This window comes from Molothrus aeneus, chromosome 1 (assembly GCF_037042795.1).
Source record: "Molothrus aeneus isolate 106 chromosome 1, BPBGC_Maene_1.0, whole genome shotgun sequence".
Classification (NCBI taxonomy): Eukaryota; Metazoa; Chordata; class Aves; order Passeriformes; family Icteridae; genus Molothrus; species Molothrus aeneus.
In genome coordinates, this window is record NC_089646.1 from 118,746,773 (window position 1) to 118,774,147 (window position 27,375).

A 27,375-nucleotide genomic window follows, 5' to 3' on the forward strand; every position below is an offset into this window, starting at 1 on the left:
AGATAAAGTTAACAGATGCCTAATTCCCTGGGTAGATGAATATTTTGGGTGCTATTTGCCTACAGGAAGCCTGTTAAGCTGCTAGAGTTTGATACAGCTGCCACAGCAGTAAGTGGCATCCTGGTGCACTGTTGTCAATGTTGTCACTGTTATAAATGACCATGTTCTCACACATGACCAGATAAATACAGTAGAATACAGAAATACACCAGATCCATGGCTGCCTTAGGGAGCAGGGCAGGGTGGCTGCTAGCTTGCCATTTGCTTTTACTTTGGATGTGAAAGTGAAGAGATTCCTGATTCTATACTTCTCCTTCAGGCTTATACTTAAGAAGTAACACCTAAAACTTGCCTTTGGGAATCCTCTGAAGGGCAAAGTAGAATTTGCCTGAATTCCCTTGAATGAAAACGCTGAATTCCCTTGTCACGTTACTGTTCACAGAGGAAAAAAGAGAAGAAGCAGAACTCTTTTATTTATGCTCTCTGATACTAATTTCATAAGTGGAAATATTTTATTAAACTTCAAATTAGATTAACAGCATACTTAATAATTCCACACTACAATGACTTTTTATATTGGATTGATAATCCATTCTGTGCCCACTGCTGGTCTGAGGTTTGATGGCAGTAACAATTTCTAAATAAACACTAAAAACACTAAACTGGAAGAGAAATGGGAACACCAGCATCACAGGAACAGGGAGTGCAATGAGGAAGATGGAGGCAGTGAGGGGGAAGGCTGCTTAGAAGACATTTGTATGAAAACACTTGACTGTCACTCAGCATAACACCTGCAGTGGCACCTGTGACAAGTAGCACCTGGAGTCACTGAGAGCTGACATCTGCAATCCTCTGTTTTCCCAGTCACTGCTGACTTTAAATGTTCAGTTTGTGCAGACTCCCAAGAGAAGTTTAAGAAATTATGGATACTGAAAAACAAAAGCATTAGTTTATTCACCTGCTGGCTTTGAGTATATAGATTCACAGTGGAAACTTATTTTCCATGATATTTCTGTTGCCTTTGATTACATGGTCTGAGCAGAAAAAAAAGTAATTCTTAAGATTAGCATGATATATAACTGACTCCATAACTGCAGAAGTATTTTATATACAGACTGAAGAATCAGATGTAGGGGCAAGTGTACCAGGAAGCTGTAACCAGTCCAGAAATGGAACAGACTAAGAGCAAACTATTTAAATTCCTCTATTTCCAATATCATCTAATTTGGAAACAACAGATACTCCTTTCAAGGAATTTTATGTTTTATTAGGACTCAGCATCCAGGAGATAATAAAGGCTCTTTTTCCCTAAGAGCAAATTCTACCTACTTCTAAAAGCAGTAAGGTGCTTCTCTGAAGAACACCTTAAATCAAGATATACACAAATGGGCCCATTTGCAATCTGTGATGACATACTCATTTGATTCTAGATTCATTTTCATAACTGACAAATACAGTTTACAGCTGACTTCCTCTAGTACTGGGTTTTTGATAATAGAGCCTTAGTTTAGTGAAGAAAGCAATTGAGAAGCTTCTGACCAGTCAATGGATGCATCAAGAGTCTTGTGCAAATGGAAATCTTTTAATTGCTGCTTTTGAATGCCTTTGAGTGTAGAACTGTTGGTGATGCAGGGTCACAGCTCTTGTAGTACTGCATATTTGTCCCAGTCCTGATCAGAAATGCAGAATATTTAGAGGCTTAGAAGAGCAAGGCCATAAGCCCTAAGCACAAGGACTGAGTGTGAAGCTTTCCTGCATAGAGATCATCTGAAGAGAGAGAAGGGAGGGGAATAAACCTAAATATTAAATGTTAAAGCTGCTGCAACCAGGAACAGATGGCAGTGCAGACATCCCATCAACAGATAAAGCACGTGGCAAACTCAAAGGCCCAATTTAAAGCTGGCAATATAAAGTTTGTTTAGGCTGCCAAAGAACCAGATGTGTCACGCCTGGAAGACTCTTTCCTTCACTGACTCTTTGCTTATGGGTCCTGTGATTGATATCCCAAAAGTACACCATAAAACATTTACAATTTAATGGGAGGTATTCTGATCACCAACATACCTAAATTGTTTTTTTCTTTTTTTTTTCTTAAACAAAAAGTTAAGTTACTTCTTGCCAATTAAAAACACACAAAAAGTGACCCTTAAATAGTTTATCTTACTATTTCTAGTGCTTTGGACTTAGCTGGGTTCAAAATCTGCTACCAATATGACTTAACTTATGGAGAAATGTTTGTAAAATGGAGCACAGAGTGTCTTTTTTTCCTTATTTCATTTAACGAACTCAGTTTATAGCTAAATAATACAAATATTTGTGTAGAAATGTGGAGTGAGGTTAGGAAATTCTCATCACAACATGAATTAAGATGAATTAACATGCATTATGGTTTCATTCACTTTGGAGAATTAAGTAACTTCTGGAGAAAACATTTTGTTTACTATCATCTGTTCAACACATGATTTCTCTTAGCCAATACTGCTCAGAATTATGCAGGTTCCTGACTTAATGTCTGTGTTTTGCCCCAGAAATTCAATAGGTAAATATCAGAAAATCAGACGGCAGTGTTCTTTATTTTATCTAAAGGGACAACAAAGCTATAAGCTTGAAGGAAAAGTATGACTTGAAAAATATTCTTTAAGCAGAGAAATAAGGCAGTAGGGTTTGGGATTCCTTTATGCTACCAAGAAAAGAAACAAAATTGACTTTTGGGGAGCTCTGCTAAACAGGAAAGCCAGAGCTGTTATTAGATGGTAAGGTTTTTACCTCCACAGAGATAAAAAAAGGTTTAATGCTCTGAACTGAAACTTGTGAAAATTTCACCTATTTGCCCAGTAATCACCTTTCCATCAAATGAAGGAGCATTCGTGTTTGGCTGGATTCTGATTTTGTTGTTGTAAACCTCCCTGCAGTGCCTTGGCTGCTCTCCCAAACTCTTGACTGGCACAGCAGGGACTCTGTGTTCTCAAAGGTCAAGGTGTGGCTACAACTGAGTCATGGCTCGGCCACTGAATGTGACAGGATGATTTTGGCTCTTCTGCTGGAAGAAGGCAGGGTGGTGAAGGGCTGCTAGGACAGACTCAGGGCCCTGACAACACACAGCAAGTTCCATCAGTGCCACTCTCCATGCTGGAGATCTTTGGTAATAAGCAGATGTTTTATGCACTGTTAAAACAACTTACAGTTGATTTCTTGAGACATTTGTTTATTACTTGATTGTTAAAAAGCATTACCACACTGATTATTTGTTTAACATCAATCTGGAACCTAATTTGCTAAACTACAAGAAACCACAAATGCAGAGATCTCCTTTAAATGTTGTGTCTTTGTCACTGAGATACCAAACTCGCCCTTTGAGGTTTACATCATTCATTTTGTTTAGAGAATTCACTGCTGTGCTCTCAGAATAAACCACCCCCTGCTGCAGAAGTTGGATTTATGAAACATGATGTAAACATGTTCTGCCTAAGAGCAGGCAGACAGCAAATGCCTAGGGCATTCTGTAATTGTCCTGGGAACACAGTTTCTAAATCATGTCAGATTTATTACTGTAATTTTCATCACATACCTGATACAGTAAATGTTTCTTAAGGTTTTATAGTTTTTATCTGAAAAAGACAGATTGTTTAGTCTACCTGACTGCATGACATCATGCTGTTCATACTTTCTGTATGAAAGACAGTTCCCTTTGCATGTGTTGCTTTGACTTACCAGGTTTGAGGTATCATGGATAATGATGCACATATTTGTGTGAAGGTATAAAAATATACTTCTAACTTTTAGTGAAAAGGGACATTGCTATAAACTTCATCCAGGATGTGTTACACTGGACTGAAATGACCAGGGTAGGTTATGTCTCTCAGAGCTATTGTTTGTGACCTCTTGCTTCCTCCTCTTTTTTTGATCCCTATTTCCAACTCCCACACAGAGAAAATTACTAAACTAAAGGAAAGACACCAACAAAATCCAGAGGGATCCAGCAGAATAGGATACCAAGTTCAGAGGGTGTCAGTGGAGTCTGGTGCTCAGGTATCAGTTATTTCTCAGCATTGCTCCCATCTACTCAACATATTACAAAACAGAGCTTTGTCTGTTGATTCTTGATGAAAATTTCCTAAGTATGATTTAAGATCTCTCTTGATAAAATAACTCACAAAATTAAAGAAATGCTGAAGAGAGCTGCTAGCTCCTTAAACAAATCATCCCATCAGCATTTCTTCCCTTCTGTCCAACTGAAACCAAATCCCTAAATTGGAAACATTTGTAATAGCAAAAAATTGTTGGGCTTATTTTCACCTGATGAGATTGCTATTTATCATACTGTCTGGGCCCACTGTCCAAAAGACCTGTTTAGAGCTGAAACTGCTATTGCCTAATTACACTGCAGTCACAGAACAGCAAATATCAGGAATTATGTGCTGAGCCAGCAGGAAAATGCCTCAATCCCTACCTAGAACGGTCCAGCAGGATGTTTAGGAGGAAAGATGAGGACAGTGAAGTACAAGAGAGGTGGGAACTGAGAGCAGGTATGAGGAAAATGAGCAGGTTTTTATACAGCAAGCTGTAATCTCAGCTCAGCACCTGCACAGCCAGCAAAAGGAAAGGTTCTTTGAAAAAAGACAGCTGAGAAAACTAAGTACACAGGGCTTCTGGGAGAGAACTTTTTGATGCCAAATGCTATTTCCATCAGGGAGCTGCTGCTTGCCAAGATATGTCCCCCAAGCAGCATTTTCACTAAAAAAAATCTCCTGCTGCTGCTGCAGCACCCAGTGTTTTTATGAGACAGAGCTTCTGTGTGCTTACTCCCATCTAAAGGTGAAATGCTGAGCTAGGGAAGGTTGGTTGGTCTATTTGATTTTGCTGAGTTTTTTGCAGGTAGATAGGATGTGTCTCAATTTTACTGAAATGCTCTCAAAGAGATGAAATCTCAGATGAAAAAAATGTGTAATGTTTGTATTGTTTTATGCTATCTTGAATGCATGAATTATGAAACCTGTGATCAGTATTGAACTTCTGCTTTGCTCTACATTTTCTCCTGGAAAAGGACAGCTGCTTTGATGGGATTTATCAAAAAAGCAAACAAATGGGATTTTTTTTTGAAATTAGCAGCAACAGTACATGTCCATTAAACACTAAATACAGAATCCAGATGGAGAGTTGTGTTTATTTTTGATTTTATTTTTTTAAATCCAGCTAATATCACATTCTCTGCTTTTATATGCTTTCAATTTAAGTTGTATTTTTTACACTGTACACTGGGATAAATTCATAGGGTGAATTCATTTCCATTTGCAATTATTGCAGTCAATAAAGCTGCAATGGGCAAAATATTTGCATTTTGAGTGATACTTGATACACTGTGTCAATTAATACCACACAAATGTAGAGCTTTAAAAACCCCTTAAATTGTTGGCTCCATATTTCTGCAGCTTTTCTTATTGTACTTTTTTTGTGACCATCTATCATTACATCAGGTTTCATGGAAAATGGAGTTGGTATGCTCCATGGCTAAGAACAAGCTGCCAAAGACTTTTATTGTGCAAGAAGCAGCACAATATATGAGGTGATACTTTGTGTTTATGGTGGAATTTTGGGGTTTTTCTGTCTCAAATGGAAAACATATCTCTTTGTTGTGCTTCCATTTTTGCTTTTGTGAAATAGAGAGGAGTGACCTTAGCCATACATCAGGATAATGTGTGGCCAAAACAACAGAGGCCTCTTTGGCTGCCAAGCTCAACCAAGAGGCAACATTTCCTTCAGTTAATCCTTAACATAACATAAGACAACTCTTACTTCTCTCTTCATAAACTGTAATTTAAAACTCTCCCTTCCTAGTTTTACATGAGTAATGATTAATCTTAAAACAACAAAATCCCACACGCAATGGGGACACAAGTTTTGGATGCAGTGAAGAGCGTGTGGTGTTCCTGTTTTATGAGCAAGACGTCACTGCTAAAAGCAAGCATCTGTGTGCTCCTCACAGACAACAGATCCCAGTCTTGGTCTGAGATTACTTCATTGTATGGCATCTGGTGTTTTACAGCCATGCAGTTTAGAAAGAAATACTCTCTCTGCAATTTTATAACTTTAGAAATATTACCTTAAGTTCACCCATTTATTTAGTCTTGTAAGAAGCAAAGTTCTTCATACAACAGCTAATTTTAATATTACTCCGTTTTTTGCTTGAAATTTGTGCTAGTTTTTTTTCTCCTGAAAAAAAGTAATATTTTCCAGTAAGCCAGAGGGACTTTTGTTGCTACATCCACCCTAATAGTTAATTTTTCCATTGGTTGCTGTAAAACTGGTCCTCCCAGTAAGATCCCTGCATTTCCCTTCTGCCTAGTCTTTTTGTTTGTTTGTTCAAATTATTTTCTATTTCAGCAGAATTGTTATTTTGCATTTTTATTGGCCAGCTATTAACTACTCCATTAAGACTGTATTGCATTAGCTCTAACAAAATAACTGAAATCTGGTCGATCCATTACTTGTGGCATAAACATTTAAAATTTACATCTCTTCCCTCAGCTAATGTCACTTCACAGTAAATACACCTGAGTATTAGGAAGCTCTTTCCTCAGTTTTGACAGACTTGTCCCCTTTAACCACCCAGGAGAAGGCTTTTCCTCTCCTGCATGCTTCTTTTTTCCTGATATAACTGTGCAGGCTGCAGTGGCAGTGACTTGCTGCAGGCTCTGCGACCAAACGCCTTCTAATTCAAAGACCACCCTGAGTGCAGTTGTCACACATAAAAGCTCACATGTATTTTTTCAGCAGAGATAATGGTCACTGGATTAAAGGCAAACAATGCAGAAAGATCAGATTTCACAGAGGAAAGTGTTCATCTGTCATTCTCTGCTGTTCTGTACCCTAAACTGGCTCATGGCACTGTCTCACTGTCTGCAAATTGTTAGGACTGATCTCATGTGACAAGGTGAAATCTCTGGGTTTTGCTCTCACTCTTACAGTTTTGTTCAGCAGAAGCAAAAAATCAGGTTTTCGTGGTCCATGGAGCCCTTCACTTACCATTCCTCTATGGACCTTTCGTAGGATTTGGAGAGATTGCCCCTCTTAAAAGGGAGGTGTAAGGGCTTAACTCACCCTGAGCACTACTCTATACTGACTCCTTAACATGTATGGCAATGACTTTACTCCATTTTTCCAGTATCTCCCAGAGGCTTAAGATAACCAATTTTATTATGGTTCTATACTGTTTTCTCATGTTTGTGGATGATACATGCTAATCATTACAAATTGTCCTGCACCTTGGTCAGACAGGGGCAGTCTGCGCTGACTACCAGACTTTTGAGATGCCTTTTTGCCCGTCATTCATCATACAGTAAGAAAACCACCAGTTATCTTATGAAAAAGGGGTGATAGGTCCAATGAAAAGTGATGAACATAGGGAAAAAAATAGCACACTGGTGGGTGGCATGCCATCCACTGGATAAGAACTAAGAATAGAGGGAGTGGATGCTAGCTGGGGCACTGATGGTCTTGTAGTGTCCAGGTCTGTGACACCTCTTAACTTGCTTCTGAACTGCAAAAGCACCTGAACTCAATGGACACCTACTTTCTAATTTGACAGAGATTTTTTGGCAGTTGTAACTACTTCATGCAGCAAACAACATATGCTGGAGACAGGAGGAAAGGCTGAAGACCCTGAGTCCTCCCTCACCCATTTTGAGCCTGAAATATCCACATTTCTGTCTCTGTGTTGGCCCAGAATCACCTGGCAAGAGTAGATCAGCAACTTTGTCACGTGTCTGTCTGACAGAAATTGATAAAAAATCTTCACTGAGAGAGTTGTCAGGCAATGGAACAGGCTGTCCACAGACATGGCTGAATCACAATTCTCAGCCATTCCTGGGGGTTTTTAAAAGACATGGATGTGGTGCTTAGGAACATGGCTCAGTAGTGGACTCTGCTGTGTTAGGTCACCAGCTGGACTCAGTGATCTTCAAGGTCTTTTATAAATGAAACAATTCTATGGTTCTATGATTCTCTGACCAGATGATGTCCCTTTGCCTGGGGCCTCTGAGAGATATGATACACAAAATGTGCTCAGACACTGCACAGCCCATGGCAAGCAGACAGGGCTCCTCCCAAGACCTGGTCTGGACACAGGTCTGGAGCCCTCTGTTCCTGTGCTCACTGCTCCTCGCAGCTGCTTCAGAGGGAGAATCACCACCCTCTCCAGGACAAGTTAGTGTTGAACAGAAAAAACCCTTCCCGTAGTGATCAAAACATGCATAATTAAATATCTCACTTTATATTCTAGGCTAGGCCTCGGAAAATACATCAGGAATTATTTTTATGTGGCTGGATAGTGAATACAAAAGGTTTTATCCTTTTACATTTATTTATCTTTTACAAAAGATTCTTTGATTTCTTCTGAAGCTTTTCTTTTGGTCATGTCAAAACATGACTACATGTTTGACTATTTCAAAACTAAGAGAGCTGCTTCTGGTAAAAGCGAAATAAAAGAACCTGAGCTGAAAAAACAGAAGGTGAAACTGTTTGATTTTTTACATGGAAAAGCAAATTACTTAGATTTTATGTTCTATTAATGATCTCCATTTACATTTTTTACCATTGTTGCTAGCACAGGCAGATGGATCAGGGATCCAGCCTGTTGATAAGGGAGCTGGATAAGGACATGCTGTGCTGTCTTTGTGCCGCTGGGTATGTTTACACTGTGTGTTACTGGCAAGGACACAAGCTCATTCTGCACAGAGATCTGAGTTACCAGCCCAGACTTGGCATTGTGCTTGCACAGTGACTCCTGTTATTTGGTGTAAATTTTGGGCAGAGCATGTTTTTGGCTGTCTGGGCTATACAGTTCAAGTATTATTTCCCTGAAAGGTGAAAAAGGTTTATTTCCCAAGGTTTATTTTCCTTAAAATATGGAACTGCGCTGTGACAAAAAAGACAGAGCTATTAATAAAATGTACTTAATTAAATGTCTTCTCTTTCTTGCCATATAATAGTTATTGTTTGCCTAACATCAACCTATTTAATGAACAGAGGCTATTTTTTCTGTAGGCCCTATCATGCCAGTCTTGTTCACTAGGTAAAGAGGGACTTACAGCTTCTTCAGACATCAAGCATAATAAAATCCCTTTGCTTAAAAGCCCCACAGGGTGATGGTTAGTACCAAGGTTAAATTTTTCTTTGGTTTTGCAATTTCAGGAAAGTACTTATTTGAAAATAAGCATCATACTCTCTTTGATTCTGAAATACTCATTAGAGATTGTTTCATTGACATAGGTCTGGAGAGGAATCTGGCAGTTGGGACTGATCAAGGCACCAAATTCTGCTGAGGAAAACCCAAGGTGCACTCCTTGGAATACACACCTGGGATAAATTGGTTTCAGACAACTTCTCCCAGTGCACAGGGAGACAACAGACTCGAGGTAGCAGGCAGGTACCAAAACCCCAGCCATTCCTTCCCCTTCCCTGTGCTGCAGAGGCTCTGCAGCAGCCAAATCACAACCTGATAAGCCGTCAATTAGTCCTGGGGGAAAAAAAATGAAGAAGTGGTTTTTTTTCCCCCCTCTGTGCTCCTGGAATTGTCTTGCTGTGGCAGAGATGTGCCAGTCCCTGAGCAGAGGCTGCACATCTGGAGGAGCAGAAGCACAAGTGACTGCCGTGGCAGCGGGTGGCCACTAGTGCGGCCATGGCAGGGTTTGGCTGTGTGACTGCACTGCAGCCTCAGAGTAGCATCTGGTGGTAATCTTGGTAGGAGTACAGTGGAATAAGTCAAAGAGTTTTTCATTAGGCCTGCTAAAGTAATTTAGAATAGTTTGGGTTGGAAGGAAACTTTAAAAGCCATCCACTTCAATGTCCCCAGAGGGACATCTTTCACTAGTTCAGATTGCTCAGAGAGGTGGTAGATGATACATCCCTGGAATCCTTCAAGGTCAGGTTAGATGGAGTTCTGGGCAACCAGAGCTCTTCCAGGACATTGTTCCACTGTTTCAGTGCTCTCATTGTAGAAGATTTCTTTCATCTATCTCGTCTAAATCAACCCTCTTTTAGTTTAAAACCAATTCCCATTGTCCTATTGCTACAGGCCCTGCTAAATGTTTGTCCCCATCTTTCCTATAAACTCCCTCTAAGTACTGAGAGGTGGCAACGGGGTCTCCTTGGAGTTTTCTCTTCTCCAGGCTGAACAGCCCCAGCTCTCACAGCCTTTCCTCACAGGAGGGGTGCTCCAGTCCTCTGACCATTTTCATGACCCTCCTCTGGTCTTGTTCCAACAGGTCCATGTCCTTCTTATGCCAGGGTCCCCAGAGCTGGATGCACTGGAGCACTCCAGGTGGGGCCTCATGAGTCTGGAGTAGATGGGCAGAATCACCTCCCTCTACCTGCTGGTCACACTTCTGTTGGTGCAGCCCAGGATATGATTGACTTTCTGGGCTGTGAATGCCCAGAGATTATTTTTAATCTCAACTAAAAAGAGCTTATTTTTTTATCTTTGGGTTGGCCATGAGGTGCTGCTAACTGTATCATTACTAACTAATCATTAGTATCATTACTATTGATACTAACTGTATCATTACTATTCTGAAGACATTTGAAATACAGTAAAAGAAATGGTAATTTTTTCTTACAATAATTTTACTAAAATAAACCCCCTACAAACTCATTTTCAAGGTCCTGCTGTGGTAGTCTCCCCTGGATCACAGTCTTGCCTGAGCTGCAGAACTTAAAGAAAAGAAAAACTGTTTTGATTTGGTAGGACACATCTGTTCTTTCCATGATTGAATTTAGGCAACCTAGAACATCTCTTTGGAAAATGCTGTTCTGTGTATTGTTTTGTGTGGTAACTCTATGGTGTGGATTCTCTTTAAATAAATAGACTTTAAGTCCCATTGTTCCCCAGAGGAAGAGGAGGCTTAGCAGAGCATTGTTCTTCAGAACATTCAGCCTGCACAGGCAGACACAGAAGCAAAGAACTCATACTCTCTGTCCACTGCTGGATTCCAGCTCCCATCCCATCCTCCTAATTTGGCAAGTTCAAGGTACAAAATAATTTTAAAAAATGGAATTTATTGTCCCCATTCATTTGTTGGTCTGAGTATATTTCACAGTACTTTGGCTTACCTACTCTCAGGTGCCTTCCACAAAACGCAGTTTTGGAGTTTTCTTTGCAGATATTTTCCTGAAAATCACTCTTCTGTCTGTTTAAGGTCTGATTCTGATCTGATATACTGAGGTGCAAATTAGTATATGCCTTGAAATTCAGGCACATTTTGCTGTAATACCAACATCAAATCAGAACCATAACTTTGTACCCAAAGGTACAGTCATGTGAACAAAGACTTTAAATCAGAATCATAATTAACTGAAAAAAAATACAGTTAGGCTTAATTGTCTCCAGAATTTTGCTGACTGTGGATTTGTTCTTGCAAATCTGAAACCAGCAAAAAATGTGGGTATTTTACCCACAGCAGAATTTTCAGAGAGAGGTCTAATGTATAACCATAATTATTGGTTCTCATTTTCCAGCTAAACCTGCTTATGGTAAATAGGATGAAGAGCATGGATTTCACTTGTTTTGTGCATGAAAAACAATACTGACAACATAAATATGTAAGTTAGGTGGACAGGGGGTGGTAACAATGCTGTTTCTTTTAAATTATTTACTATTTTTATTTTGTGTTGAGAAAAATTCTATTAATCTCCTGCCTGAGAGCAAAACAAATCATATTGCCTGGGCAGTAAAAATACTGACTGTTGACCTATACTGCTGTTCTCAGTTTTTAGTGCTATATGCATGCCCAAAGAGATGCCTGATATATGATCAATATAACTGCTTATTTCTTGACTTTTGCATGAACGTTATGCACACTGTGCCCTCTTAAATACTATGTTCTACCACAGAAGAGTGAGTACAGTTTCTGTTATGTATTCAGAAGTAAAATTAAGGAGGAAACATAAGTGAAGAGCAGATGACAGAGTTTACCTCCAGGAGATAGAGATGATTGATGGTGTCCGTTCACCTTCAGCTGGATACAACAATAAATGTTTCCTGCAGCATTTTGACCATGTAAGCCATTTCAGACATGTGGATGACATTTTTACAGATACTAGAATTTCAGGAGATGAGACTTTGGGATCCTGTTTATTGTGCAGCGAGGGATACAGTCCTATGCAGTAGTAAGGGTTCCCTATAAAATATCAGCAGTATATTCAAGAAAAGCAGATTTTTAATCTCCCTTTTTCAAATTCACTCCTTTCAAAACTGTGAGTTTCCTTCTGGACTAAATGTAGGTTCCACTGTCTTTTATATTAATTGCTCACATATTTTAGATTCCTTTTTTCTTTAATTAAAAAAATTAAAATCAATATATATGTAATTTATATAGTGTCTGTCCCCTGTTAAGTGCTTGCTAAGTCCTGTACAAAACGTTCAGATTTGAGAACCTCATTTTAAGGAGCTATGAGTGTGAATTCACAGGAGCAGCATCTGCAAGTGAGTATAGTGTAGAAGTGGGAGCTTTGGAGTTCACTGCAACTACTTCCAGAAGCTCTGGGAAAAACTGTTATTTCTTTTCCTGCTTAGTTTCATGAGACAGTGAAGCTGGTGTATCCAAAGGGGATGTTTCAGACTGAGGGTCTAGGCAGATTTTATATGTGAATTCCTTATTTTTAAAAGTATCTTTTTCTAAGTACCTCTTAGATGTATCCCAGTGGTTCTGGGTTTTTTTTGAGAACATAATTGTTGACTGCACCCTGAACTTAATTTTCTTTAATAATAGACTACATTCCCATTTGTAACATACACACTTCTAAAATGAGGAAAGTCTAAGTGTTTACTGGAATTTCTTTTACACTTCCAAAAAATCATTCTTACTGAAAGGCCATAGGTTGAACATAAGTTAGGAAACCTAGGACAGGTTCAAAGCTCCTAAGTGTGGGCGCAAACTTTGCTCATGTCTTGATATTTTATATCTTGCCTTACTTTCCATGCTTTTTTTCCCCCATCTTCTCCAGCTGCAGAGGTCAGAAGCCACAGCACCAGGCAATGGTGTCCCAGTTTGGATAAGCATGGGAACCAGGCTCACATGGTGACATGAACCTGTGTATCAGTTTAGACACAGCCATAACAAACTGGGAGCCTCCTTACCTGGCATGCCCTTCACTGAGGTAGTGAGGATGTGCATACTGTTCCAATTATTTTGAAAAAGAAATTAAAAGAGGGAAAGAAAGTAAGACTGAAACACCTCATATTTTTCACTTATAATGAGGAGAGCAGAAAAACTTTAAAAGGTAAATTTATTGGACATAAAGGAGAAAAATAATGAAAACTTGATTTTTTCCTATAGGACAACATAAATATTATTGTGCAGGGGGAATATCAGGTAATGAGAAAGTACATAATTAGAGATGAGGTGTTGGGACAAGAATAGGTAAGTGGTCCCAAAGCTGTTGTGGATTTCACTGATCTGTGCTGGTTTTAGGAATCAGCCGTGCTTGTCTACAGAATTATTGGCTATTTTAAAAAATGGATACTTAAATTATTTTTGCTAGAGAGCTCACAGCTTTTCACCTCTTAGAAGCTCCCTGACACCATCCAGAGAAACATTAAGTTTGGTTTTCATCTGAATGAATATAATTACCTTCCCTCTCATGCTGTTGGTGTGCTTTCCAAATGCTTTTTTTGCCAGTTGTGTTCATGACATTTTACTTCTACTTGGGGGTGGAGAGGGAGAGCTGAGCAGCAGGGAGAAAGAACTTTTTTTAAATAGCAGAGCTTTTAGTCCCTGATTAAAACATTTGGAAAAAATCTGCAGAGGGAATAGCACAGGAGGAGTTCCTTTCCACTTCTCAATTCCCTCAGCAACTCATTTTTGTCACACTCCCATGTGTTTTTTCCATGAGACAGAACAATTGCCAGCCATTGTGTGTAAGGTACTGTGGGATCAGAGGTACTTAGTTATGGTATGCAGGGGTATTAATGGGCATTAAAATACCTGAAATTTGCTGAATGCTCTCAGATTTGGTATCTGTCCTTATCTACGTGAACAGTTGGTTTATGCAATTTTCTGGATGTCATGTCCCAGTAGCTCCAGCACATTATATCTTGAATTACAGAACATTCCTTTACTGTTCTCTGTTTCCTTGCTATCCACCTCCACATGACTCCCAGGTTATTTTATGTGGTTGTTACACAGTAAGCATGGACCATAGCCTTCATCTGACCAAGAGAAATTACAATTATCTGCAGTACTGCCACCCAATGAAGAATAACAAAGAAGAAGAGTTAACATCTTGATCCAATATTTTAAAAGACCCAAATCTTGCAACAAAAATCTCAGAGAAAACCTGTACAAGTTATTTCAGCCTTTGTCTGCACTTGGTCATTTACAAGTGAGAGAAGAGGTGAGATGAGGAACACTTCTGAAAAGGCTTCGGAAGAACAAAAAGTGGGGGAGAAATAGGAGGTAACATGCTGAGCCACCATGTACAGGTGGAGGCAGATGAACTGAAGTAAAAAGATCATAGTAGTGATTTTTAAAGAACAAATGAGAGAGATATTTTCTATTCTAAGAAACCTTGACCTGCTAATGGGAAGCTATCTTCTTCTTTATATGATTCCCAAGAGTAGGAAGAGTGGTGCATTTGATAAAAAACCCTCACAAAACTCCATCTGTTCCAGCATCCTACTTTGTAAACTATCAAAAGGTTCCTACTAGATTCATTTTATGTCTCCCACTTCCTGTAACTGGAAGAAACAGAAAATAGCTGATCTCTATCTACTAGGTCCATGTGACTCAAAGTTTACAGACATCTCCTAGAGACTAAATTGTTTCTACTGGAGACCAAAGAGTTCCAGTTTACTTGGTTATTTCAGGGGCTTAAACTATTCCCATGTATTTGGTTGTCCTTGTTGCTCCTGTGTGAACTTCTGGTAATTGCCTCCAGAAAAATCCCCTTGAATATTCCACATCTACTCTGTCCAAACCCTGATATGTGTGTTTGTCTCCCACTTATCCACTTCCCCTGGAACCTTTGGACAGAACATACAAATGCAGGAAGGAAAAAAGTATGTGTGAGTATAGTTTTGAATTTGCTGTTGGGTGGCTGATTAGCAGTGTCTTCTAGAGAGCTCCTCTTGAGTTCCTTCAGGCTGAGCTCCTGCTTATTGTGTGAGGCAGAAGGCAAATACAACTGTCCCTCAGTCTTTCCAAGAGCTTCGAGTGCTTCTTCCTCTTTGCTGAGACTCCCCAAATATTTGCTGACTTCCCAAAGGTATCTAGAACACATTTATTTAAGGATGTGCCCATATGGCATACCTGGCCTGCTTGACAGAGTTTGGAGAAACACGTGCACTTCCAGTTAGTTCACTGTCTTGGGTCTAAGTTCTCAACTAAAGAGTTACAATTATGTATGCCTCCAAGTGCTGAACTAAGTTTATGAGTAACATTTGCATTGCTTTTATTTTCCCCCTCTCATTCTTTTGCCCTAATTATACTAATGCCTTTTCCCTTTATGGTACAGCTTCTGACACAAAAGAAATTACTAGGATTCACAGATGTTTCTTGGCACAAAAAGAAGTCAGTTTGTTGGGATACCCCTTTTCATGGTGAACATTAGAAAACTACTCACCTCCTAATTGGCTTTCCCAAAAAACCTTACCAAATTTTTTTCCCCTTGAGTGGCAGTCAAGTTCAGTAGTAATGGCAATACTTGCTCAACTCATTCTAATCAATGGCACAAAGAGAAGAATTTAAATTATCCTGCCCAGGATACTGTGATGATGACGGACGGACAAGATATATTTGTAATTCTGTAGAAACCTCCATGCCATTTCAAATTAACTTTCCATCATCTTTTATTGACACAAATAATGCCAGGATAGTAGAAATGGAAAATACTAGTAGAAGGGGGAAAATATTAGTAGAGTAGGAAAAATATTAGCTTGTTTTTCCAGTTTGTGTTACACATGTGGTACACATTCTGGTTTCTGTTTCAAATATTGACCACATTTTCAGCAAGGCTTGTAAATGTATCTTGGCCCCCCTACTACAATTGCCTATTGACTAAGAGTTCTTATTATTAGCTCTAGGTTTTTGTTTTGTTTTTGGTTTGTTTTTTTTTTTTTTTGGCAGTGATTTTCTTGTCCAACTTTTGGAAGCTGATGAGAAGTCTCATTTTTTTGGACTAGAGTCTATGCAAAAGCTTCTAAACCAGAGATCAACAAAGGAGAATTTGGACTGGTCTTTCATGTGTCACCTTGCAAATATTATTTTTAAAACTTTCAACAAAATTGTTGAGTTACGTTAATGAGCAGAGGTACTATATTTGAATTTTATGTATGTTATTCTATTTGAACCAACTTGATGATAGTTGATGATGTCACTTAAACCTAGAGGATAGTAAAATGAGTGTTTTGACATTATGTCAAAAGTAGTAGATAACTTATGCGATTAATATTCAGAAAAATTTAAGCACCAGCCCTGACAATGTGTTATTCATCTCTATGTCATCTGGAAACAAACTGAATGCTATCTTGAATTTAAATTCAAGACCATGGAGACCATGCCTGTGCTATGGGCTGCAGACAGACAGAACAGAGCTGTTGCACAAAACTTACAGCGGGACCCTGGCTTTAAAGAAAAGTTTCGTTTTCTGTCCTGCTGCTTTTTGGCACTGTCAGGAGCATTCCTGACTGTGGTGGCCTGTTTGATTTTGCAGTGCAGACAGATACTGGAACGTGAGGAACTGAACAGAGATGGCAAAACAGCTGTCAAGTGTTTAACTATTTTCTATCACTAATAGTGACTCAGGGGTCAATTGCTTCATATCACATTACCAAATCCTTGAAGCTTAGGGAATGTTTTTTTAAACTTCATTTTAGAAGGGGAATTCCTATGCTTGGCTTGGCTACTCCAATAAAATAAAAAGAATAATATAGCTCTTACTTCCACAGAGAGGTGTGCTTTTCCTGATGAATTTGATGGTCACTTTGAAAGAAATTTATATTGTACATTGACACATGCCACTGGCTTCGAATGCTCCTATATTCGAATGCCTTTTCATTCGCATCATAAACTTACTATGTTAAATATTTACTAAAAACAAAGTCTTTAAATTGGGCAAAAAACATTCACTTTGGAGGCAAGTTCACTTTTTACTACTACTTAGTTCAATCTTTCCCTTTCTAACACAAATTTGAACTGCCGTTGGAACAAAAAGGAAAAGTCTAGTTTGAAATGCACGTGAACGTTTTAGTCTCCACTTGCTTACAGTGGAGTTCCCTTATTGCTTGAGATTCCTATGCATTCTCTAATATGAGCGCACACTGTTCAACTTTTTAGAACAATTTTAGGTTCCCGTATAATTGCGCCCTAAAGGAAATACAGATCTTCATTCATTTCAGAGCACGGTGGAACCTCAAACCCCTTTATTTCCCCCCTGTATAATCGCAATTCCCTTTTTCACAAGGACACTCAAACTTTTTTTCTTTTTCCCCAGCGTAGCATCCTTCCTTTGGCTAGCAGAGACTCGCAGCACCTTTATCAAGAACTACATGCTACACCCGCCAGCGAACAAGCCCACGACCGGGTCGGCGGCGGGAGGGGCGCCCGGACCCGCAGACACCGGGCGGCTCTGGCCAGCGGAGCGCAGGGAGCGCGGCCGCGGAGCTGCGCCCCGGGCACCGGAGCGGACTTACCCGGCGTAGCGGCCGCCGTGGCCGCGGAGCGGTAGCGCAGCCTGGAGGCAGAGCAGACAAAGGGGCAGGAGCCCGCGGAGAGGCATCGTGCGGGGCCGCGCCGTCACCGCCGGCACAGCCACCCCCGGCACCGCCACCCCCGGCACCCCCGGCACCGGCACCGCCGCCGCGCCCGCCCCAGGTGGCGGCTGGTGCCGCGCACACAAAGCCGCGGCCGGAGCCGAGAGGAGCGGGGCGCTCGGAGGTGTCGCTGGTCGCCAGCGGCGAGGGCAGAAAGCCGGGGGAGGACGCCCGTCGGCCGCGCCCGGGCACGGGGATGGGGACGGGGACGGGACTGGGCGGGGAGGCGCCCGCCCGCCCGCCGGGGAGGGCCGGGGGTGCGGGGGGTGCGCGGCCCCGCCCGGGGGGAGCCCGGGGCCGGCAAGGGCCGGGCGGTGCCGAGCGGCCCCCGAGGGCACGGCGAGGGCCGGGCGGCGCCGAGCGGCCCCCGAGGGCACGGCGGCTCCGTCGGGGCCGGCGGGACGAGGATGATGCGCGGTGGGTTCGGCTGCAGGTGCGGCGGGGCGGCCGGGCAAGGGCGGCTCAACGCGCGGTCAGTGGCATCGGGGGATTATCGATGAGGTTCCCGGCTGGGCAAGAGCTGCGGCTGATGAGAGGGCAGGGACACACTTTCATGAAACAAAGAGTGGTAGAGAGACCATTAGGAGCCATAAAGGCAGGAGGAGGTGGGATTTCAGTTTACTGCTGTGGTGAAAATCTTGTGTCTGAGTAGTGAGAATGGAAGAGACAACTGATACAATAGAATGAATTAAAAGCCCAGCATGTTTTAAAAACTGGACTTTTGCTGTCTCTTCCACACTGGTGATGTTGAAAGATCCATGTAAAGTGCTCCATTGGAGCACTGAGAATAACAAGGAATATGGGGAGAATTTTGCTGCAAAGTATGGTAGTTTATAGAAAACACATGGAGTACCTATTAAAGAAAATATGGGTAAAAATAAAATACCAATATGGAATAAATGGATAGCCCTTTGATACCTTTATGTTGAATTTACTAAAAAGGAGCAAAAAGTGTTTCAAACCCAACTGATTTTCAGCCTCTGAGAGCAAAATGAACATGTGGGCTGTAGACAAATAAAACCAGCTGACATTTGAACGTGTGAGAACTACTCTAAATCCCTGTTAATGTTTCAGAAACACAGGGAGCCTTTTGAAAAAGGACTGTATTAAACCACACACTTTGTATTCTCTGGCTGAAAGGCAAACAAGCATTTTCCTTTGTCTCTTTTTCACACCGGCAGCAAATCTGACAGTAGTTGTGTGATAGAGTCTGGAGGTGGAAAAGACTTTGTCCAAGGCAGGATTATTCTCTTCAGTCTGGTTATTGGTGTTCTCTCTCTTGAGCTTCCCATCTCCCCATAACATGCCCCACTTAAAATCTCAAATTCATTTCTGGTGAGAATATGCAGAGGTGTATGTGTGTGTGTGTGCTTACATGCTGTACATCTCTTGTTGAAAGCACTTCCCATTAACTATAGGCATGCCCCCAAATCTGCTCTGTGAATCTTCAGTCTTATAATAAATGCAACTTCAACTTTACAAGCATCTATTTCATAAAAGCTCTGCTCTCTGTTCAGAAGTGACTTCAAAGGTAGAGTTGAGCAACTGACTTTTGGAGGGCATGAGTATGATATTAAAGCAAAACCCACTGCTTTATTACACATTTACTTTTCTTACTGTGTGTATCCTTGCTACACCTGAAGTACACACTGATTTATTGAAATGTTTAAAAAATGTAGTTTGGCTATCATTCTAAAGTATTTGGTTTCCAGATGAAAACCTGACTCTGAGTTAGTAAGAATTTTACTTTTGGCGTCTGATTGTAGAATACTTTGGCTATTATTCTAAAAACTTTGCTTTCAAGAGGAAAACTTGGCTCCATTTGTATTGGGGAGAATGTAATTATGGGCTTCTGTGGCTCTAGGTTTCAATCTTTAGTCCTGCCTTTATGCAACATTCCCTGATAGTAAAATGCAAGCAGGTATGAGATGGAAAGGAAATTCAAGCACTAATACCAAACAGTGAAGCAAAGTAACACAATGGGAAAGAAAGACTCAAAAAAATTGTAGCTACCTTTGTTAATATGTACTACTTCTGGCAGTTTAAAACACATTTAAAATATAATTTTAAAGTACACTTTTAGAGCTGTGGAGAAGCTGAAGATAGAAATAGCTCAAACATACTGAATAGGGCTTTAAGGGAGGTAGGGGATAGTGAGGTGGATACAGGTGCATTGGTGTCTCTTTGATCCATCAGTTTAAATTGTACTATGCTACAGGGCCTACTGGAGGGAGGGCTGGAATTCTGTCATGCTGGCACCTAGGGAAGGATTAAAACACTGTAGTCAAGCCTGGAAGTTACACATGTGCTAAGTCTCCTTTCCTGACAAAATGGGGCTATCAAAATTGCACCCAGCTAAGCAAAGGATTTGAGACAAAGAAAATCAGAATTTCTTTTCCTTCTCTTCTTGGAACAGAAAAGAGAAATTGCCAACACCAAGGGCAGCTTGGTAGTGATAACAGCTTTGGATGGAACAGAGGAGAGCAAACTGAGATATGGTTTCCCTCTTAATGAATCAAGTTGTGGGATTTATCACAGCATCCTACACTTTACAAGGAACACAGGCTGCTGAAACAGAGGCAGTTCTACACAGTGTGGAAACAAGAAAGGATTCATTTAAAGTGAGTGGGCAGGCAGCCTACATTTGGTACCTAGTCTTTAGAACATGCCACGTATTGAGAAGAACAGAAAAAGGGCATTAGCTTCTTATAAGCATGTTTTATACCTTTGAGTTGTTCCAGCTCTCACCTTCATGAGAAGGTTGCATTGGCTTGAATAAACAAACCTTGCTGCACATTTGTTAGAGACATAACAGTTCAGAAACAGGAGTTTAAAAGAGGTTTACATTTTCTAGTGTAAATCACACTCATTAATGATAAACTAGACTAAGCGCATTCATTTTCTCTCAGTTATAACTCATTAAAAATATTGAAGTTGATTGAGTGCAATGTCCTTTTCAAGATCTGCTCTCCATTTCTTTTAACTCCCATAGAGAACTTGTCAGATGAAGGACAGTGAAAGTGGCCCTGCTGATTATGTTCTAGGTTAGGTTTGTGGTCTAAAAGAATAAATGTGATATAATCCATGCATGAGTGCCATGGCTGGTTAGCCTTAACTAACCACTCTGTGTAGTCAGGAGTGTTACAGTAGCAACAGAGCACTGATAACCTGAGAATTTCCCACTCCTAGGAGTTGGTTATGCAGGTTATGCTGGGCTTTGCACTATGAGAGACAGGCTGCTGTTGGCACCTGAGACAGTTTTGTTACAATGAACTGGTGCTTGACACTACCTTGGAGGGTATTCAGATGTAATTTTCTTACTAAAATGAAGTACAAATATCTTTAGAAGGGATGGACTTGCATTGGACTTTACATTCTGTCTTCAACTTACTTGTGGATGCTGCATTACCGTAACTGAAAAATTTTATTTGAATGTAGTCAATGGCACTAAACTTTTTTAAAATGGTTAAATTATGTGAAAGAATGAGCAATTGCACTTAGAGAATTTCTGTCTTCTGCTATTATTCTGTTATTCTGCAGCAGGACAGGAATAGAGGTTAAATATTCCTTTTTTGTTTTGTAGAAACAAAACAACAGAATCAAACAGAATGTAAAATATTACCCTTCCTGTATGTAGTTAAATCCATTGTCTGCTGCAAATCTGTATTATCTTAATATTCTATTTTCGTCTTCTGGCTGTAGCAGGGAAAAGGTACCCTACCTATTGTGACAGAAATTCTCCTGGCATATTGCAAAAGAGACCTGCCTGATGAATTTTGAGTCTTCTTCCAAGGCAGCACACAGCCAGTAAATGAGGTGAAACAAGTAAATCTGAGGAGAGGATCTTGGACATTTTCAGCAGGGTTATCTTGGTGCCTGCTTTGCAAGCATAGGTTTTCTGTCATAGAAGCAGCCAGCTGGGCTGCGTAGTGTTCATCGAGGGACATTTAAATACGGGTTTGCTTTAGAAGAAGCTAAAGGAAAATAGGTGTATAATAGACAATTCATCAACAGATCAGCCCTCCATAGAAGCCTTTAGGAACCTGCTGATAAATAACATCAGAGCACAGTATTACAAACCTGATAAGTCAATTTCTTAGTACAGTTTTAGTCTTGGAAAGAGTGCTATACTTTTGTTCATAGGTTTCTTTATATGTATGCAATTCTTAGAGCTAACCATAGGAGAAGAAAATTTTTAAAGGCTCTGCAGGAGGCATCCTTGTGAGAAAAAGCTGGCTCTGTCTTGAGATTCTGCCTTAAGACACATATGGCAACATGGTTTCAAACTTTTTGGCCAAGCATTCTGAAAAAAAAGCATTGCTCATGACAAATAAGAGGTGTATATAACTGGATAAACAAATTCCAGTGTCTAGACTTTATCTCAGATGTCTCTACCCCTGCTAACACACTTAAAGAAGCAATATAAAAATACTCCCTATATTGAACTTACAGGATTTTTATTTGAGTGAAAATACAGCCTTTTTATTAGGCAAGAGACTCCTCTATCTTTTCTGTTCTGCTGAAAATTTCATGCTGGGGAAATATGAGAATGGCAATTTAAAAACTTCTTGTGCCTCCTACACAAATCATGTGTATTTACTTTCTGTACAAATGATTTGTGTGTAGTAACACATTGCACATTTCTCCATCCTTCCCTGAACATCTCTACTTTAGAGTAATTGAAGACCTCAGCCTTCCTCTAACTTCATGTAACCAGTATTTTGGAGTGGTTTTGCAGGTGGGCATGCTAAGATATAGGGATGCTGGATAATTTGTCCCAAGAGTAAGAGCAAGTCTTTAGCAACTCTAAGTCTAGCATATGGATTTCATTTCACCACTCAAACATATGGAATTTGTGAATTCGTATTTGATTGTACTTCTAATTTAAAAGGCAAACATTTTAGTTCCCAGAGTCTCAAACTCCTCTTAGTGTACTTGGGCTTAAATACAGTCACACTTCTTTTGCTCCAAGGATAGGTGGTATATTCCCAATGAAAGATTTTATGTCATAAAATCATAGAATCATAGAATCATCGAGGTTTGGAAAGACCATTGAGGTTGGAAAAGACCAATGGAAAAGACCATTGAGGTTGGAAAAGATCAACAAGTCCAATCATTAACTGACCACTTCCAACTCCATTGTAGGTTCAATATCTAGTTTTAAAATACACATTATTTGCAATAATTGGAGACCCAATAATTAGTTTTTACAATGCTGAGAAGAAAGAAAAATGATAACAATATTTATTTTGAAACACTGCTAGAAATCTTCCAAATCAACACTGCTCTATAGCAGCTACTGCCCACAAAAGATGGCAGGTGCCAAATATTTATTTCTAACAATTGGCATTTGCCATATATACACGTGTGAAAATATTGAGAAGGAAAGGGTACTTCTGAAAGAGTACATTCAGTACAGTGGTGTTTTGTGTGACTCCCCAGGCAAGTCCTGGCTGAGACATTCTGCAGTGAACTATTATTATATCTTCTGGGAGGAAAGGGAACGTTACCTAGAGTATCGTACTGGAGGTAGGTGAAGCAGAAACTACGGAGTTGTTAATTTATCTGTCAGCTGCACTGGCAAGAAAAGTGTCTTTCCTCCTCCTCTCTTTCTCACCCTTAACATTGCCTCATAATTATCAGGTCATTTTACCATCTGTGCCTGGAATGATATTTTGATTGTCCTCCTTCAAATTTGGATGCCTCAATAGCTTGAAATGATATAATTAGGTAGTATGTACTTCAGAGCTTTATGCAACTTGAATGCTGAAAAATGCTGAAAAGACTGGAAAATATGAATGGTGAAAAGTACTGGCATTACAGAATTCTGTCAGTCCTGAAACATTAAAAAGCCAAGGAATAAAATCTAGGTCTGGTGAAATATGGCAGAAGAGGAAAACATGGGGAACCCCAAAAGCATATTTAATGAAAATATATTTGTGATTAACACCTCACTTGAGTTTTACAGCCACTGAGTTATTTTGACCAATATTATACCAACTTAACATGAGTTGACTTTACAAAATTTTGATTCAGGAAAGAATTTCATAATGAGAATTTCATAATTTTGTCATTTCATCATTTGATGGAAGTTGTGGGATCCATATATTTTCACTGAAAGGTCATCTCTTGGAATGTTTTGTTGGGGGGAGGTCCTTCCTTTAAATGTGATCCTTTAAACATACCCATTTAATTTTAATCTTTTAAAGAACAACCTGAAAAACTCTTTATGAAGAGAAAGTATGGAAAATTGTTTAAAGAAAGAAAATTTGCGGAAGATGGCCATTAATGTTTTCATCCAGGGCACACCAAGCATTGTTTTCACCTGATATCCATGTTGGTAATGCTGTTTCACAGAGCATGACAGTGCAGGAAGGGCACATGATTCAGTTAAAGAACATTTTAGATTACAGTTTAGCTTTTTCTCTTTGTCATTGGTAGGCAGAGTTATCTGAATGTGATGTCCAAGCTAGTCCTTCAAGTACATATATGAATGCAGTATCTCTTTTTCCTTTTAGAACAAGTGTTTTATAACTCAGGTAGCACATAGGCTTCACTCATTGCTCTCTTAAATGTGGTGATTTCAGGTATGATTGCAGTGGCTGAGACAAAGATGTGCCATTTCCTTTTGCTTTATTTTTCCTTGGACTGATTAGAATTCCCTTCTTAAGCAAATGACACACCCCACTCACCCCCTGCCAGTGTAAAAATGTCCTTGTCTCTTGATAGGCTGTACCACTGTTGGAGAAACAAAAAAAACCCCAACCTGGAAGCAATATATTGGGAAGGAAAAAAGGGGTTTCAGCTGCTGTGTTACTGTCCAAAGAGGTTAGCACATGAAAACAGAGCAGGAGCAGACAAGCAGAAAATACCTTTACCCCTTAGGAGCCTGTTAAACTTTTTCCTCCCTGAGTCGTCAGTCAGCAGATGTCAACTTGTTAACCAAGCGATGACTTTCTCTGTTGTTTCTTAATACTATTAAAGGTGTTTCACACATCATCCTCCAATCTCTGTGTCACTGTAGAAGGGGGATAATCCTTTGTGGTAACATTTAACTCAGGTGAAGTATAGTAGGTAAGTTCTCCAGGTGAAAAAAATCAATTCAGATTCATTATCAGCTCAATTATTCTGTTATCAATTATTCATTATCTTGCTAAATTCTAAGTGTTTGTGTGTTTGTTTGTTTTTCCAGCCCAGATAGTGTCCTGCTTTCCTGCCCACAACTTGTGCCTGACATACAGGACAAGCAATTAACATTTTTGAATCTAGGCTCCATAGAGCGAAAACTTTATTCTAAGACACCAAAAAAGAGCTTTGGGACCTTTTCCCTGGAAATTAATTACAATTTTCTGCCCTCTGTTAATGCAAAACTTAGTAGTGAAGATCCATATGAACTGCCAAGTATACTTTTTCGAAGTAACATCTTCATTAACATGGAAGTATTTTGGTGTAATACCATTTTGCATTCTGCAATGGAGCTACCACTGTATATAAACAAGTGACTGCATCTGAGAGTATTGTTGTTTTGAAGAAAATATAAAAATAATCTGCATATACTTTGGTCAAATTTTGTCAAAATTGGTTGATATATCTGATAGAATTAGACTCCCCATGCACCATGGAAACTGTTTCCATAGCAAAAAATCTCTTAGCTCAGAGACTCTTCTCCTGGATTAAATCCAAGGATTTAAATTGATAATCTAGAGCTTTCTCTAGCAGCCAGAAAGGTCAATACTTATGAGGAAATTGCCACCCAGCTCTCTGAAAGTTGTACCATCCCACCGCTGGATTCTTACCCTCAAGAGCAAGAGAAGTGCCACGATGTTTCCTTCATTTCACACATCTTTGAGTCCCAAATGCCAACAAGTGTTTAAAGGCAGTGGCATATTCTGCCAGTATCTTCAGCAACCTGCCAGAAATGCAGACAATCGATGTCATAATAGTCTTCCTCTGTAATGCCTTAAAAAAACTGTTACTCTTCTGTAGAAAAACTACTTTTGACTCATCTAGTGAGGTAGTGAGAGTAAAAAGCATAGATCAACAAGGTTTTTTACAATAGACACACCATTACCTGTTTGAAAGCTGATTAAATAAGAATCACAGAGTCTTGAATATTTGTGGATCAGTATATTAATAAAGCACAGGAAGGACACTGATTAGGATTTGTTAAGGGTCAAATGAAAAATAACTATTATTTCCTAAATATCTCCCTAACAAAAGAAAATAAAAACTGTATTGAATTGAATAACCTTTGAGAATAATTTATTTTATGGCCTGAAGACATCATTCAATGATTTCTATTTCCCAGGAAATAGGACAATACTGCCTAAAACATCATCCTGGTTCAGTAGTGAAATAGGTGCAGTGATTAAAAAGGAAAAAGCAATATGTAACAAGAAAAAAAGACAAATATATATCAGTGGATACATATGGTATATATTTCATAAAATCTGAGTTGTAAGAGGATTTAAAACCAGGAAGAAATTAATGACTGGCAAGCCTAAGAACAAAAGGATTTAAATACTTTGAGTACAGTGTAAATCCTAGCTGTAGCAAAGAGGTGCTGCTTGATGGTTAAATTATTAATAATAATGCAGAATTAGCAGAAGTGTTCAATAGCAAAATCTGTTCTGTATTTGTAAGAAGCAGCATTATAACCTAATACCTCAACAGAACTGGGAATCATCTGAGCAGTGATCAAGGAGGACCATGAACAATATCTAATAAGGGATAAAGAAAATATGAATCATCATTGCCAGAGAAGATGTATCCTGAACTTTCATGATTTTAGGTAAACAATGGGTCTCTGCAAGTTTATGGAAAAGTCCATATATTTCCATATTATGTATTACAAAGGCAGAGTAGCTGATCCACGTAAGGTTGTTGGTCTGACAAGTCCTAGGGAAGACAGAGGAGTAGTTTACACAGGGTGCAATTAGAAAGAAATCTGAGGATTGGAGTGGAAGTAAACAGAATGGATGTCAGTATGGATGGTGAAAAACAGTACATCAAAAGATTTAAATGAAGCGTATTTGACACTTGTTCACAAGCATAAGCTACCCCTCTGGGAGCTGGGTTAATTGCCATGTAGGTGCAATAAATTCCAGCTTTTTAGAAGTACAATACACAATTTCATATTGCTCAATGTTCTGAATAGCACAAATCAAGAATAGTTGTATGAAATATCACTAAAGTGCAAACTCACAGGTTAAGAGACTACTTAACAGGTGAGCAAAGGAAATTGGGGTTATTAGAAAATTGAAGTTAATGGGAACCATCTAAGCAAGGCTGCACAGATACAAGTCTGATCTACTAAACTGAACCAGCGCAGAAAGCACGGGAACAATGAATTAAAGAGAATCATTTTGGTGGATACAGTTCAATGGATAAATTATAACATCTAGGACAAGTGTCTTCTATTTGCTGGGATCCATAATAAATGTGAAAGGAACCATCAGCTGAAGCGGTTTAGTAGGAGATTGGGTTTAGTCCTGTTCCAATTACCAGAGGCTGCTTGAACTCCCAATCGTTGAATCAGGAGCTGAAGTGGATCTTAGAGATCACCTAGTCCC

The 27,375-nt window shown here is 39.6% G+C and overlaps 1 protein-coding gene across 1 annotated transcript in view; it reads right to left on the reverse strand.

Annotated features, from left to right (window-relative positions):
- CPA6 (carboxypeptidase A6) overlaps window positions 1-21,209 on the reverse strand; it is an 84,324-nt gene extending 63,115 nt beyond the window's left edge. Inside the window, exons 1-2 of the mRNA XM_066547745.1 lie at window positions 21,195-21,209; window positions 17,684-18,264 (exon numbers count right to left, since the gene is read on the reverse strand). Coding sequence (XP_066403842.1) covers window positions 17,684-18,264; window positions 21,195-21,209 — 596 coding nt within the window. The remainder of the gene's footprint in view (window positions 1-17,683; window positions 18,265-21,194) is intronic.
- Window positions 21,210-27,375: the final 6,166 nt, after the last annotated feature.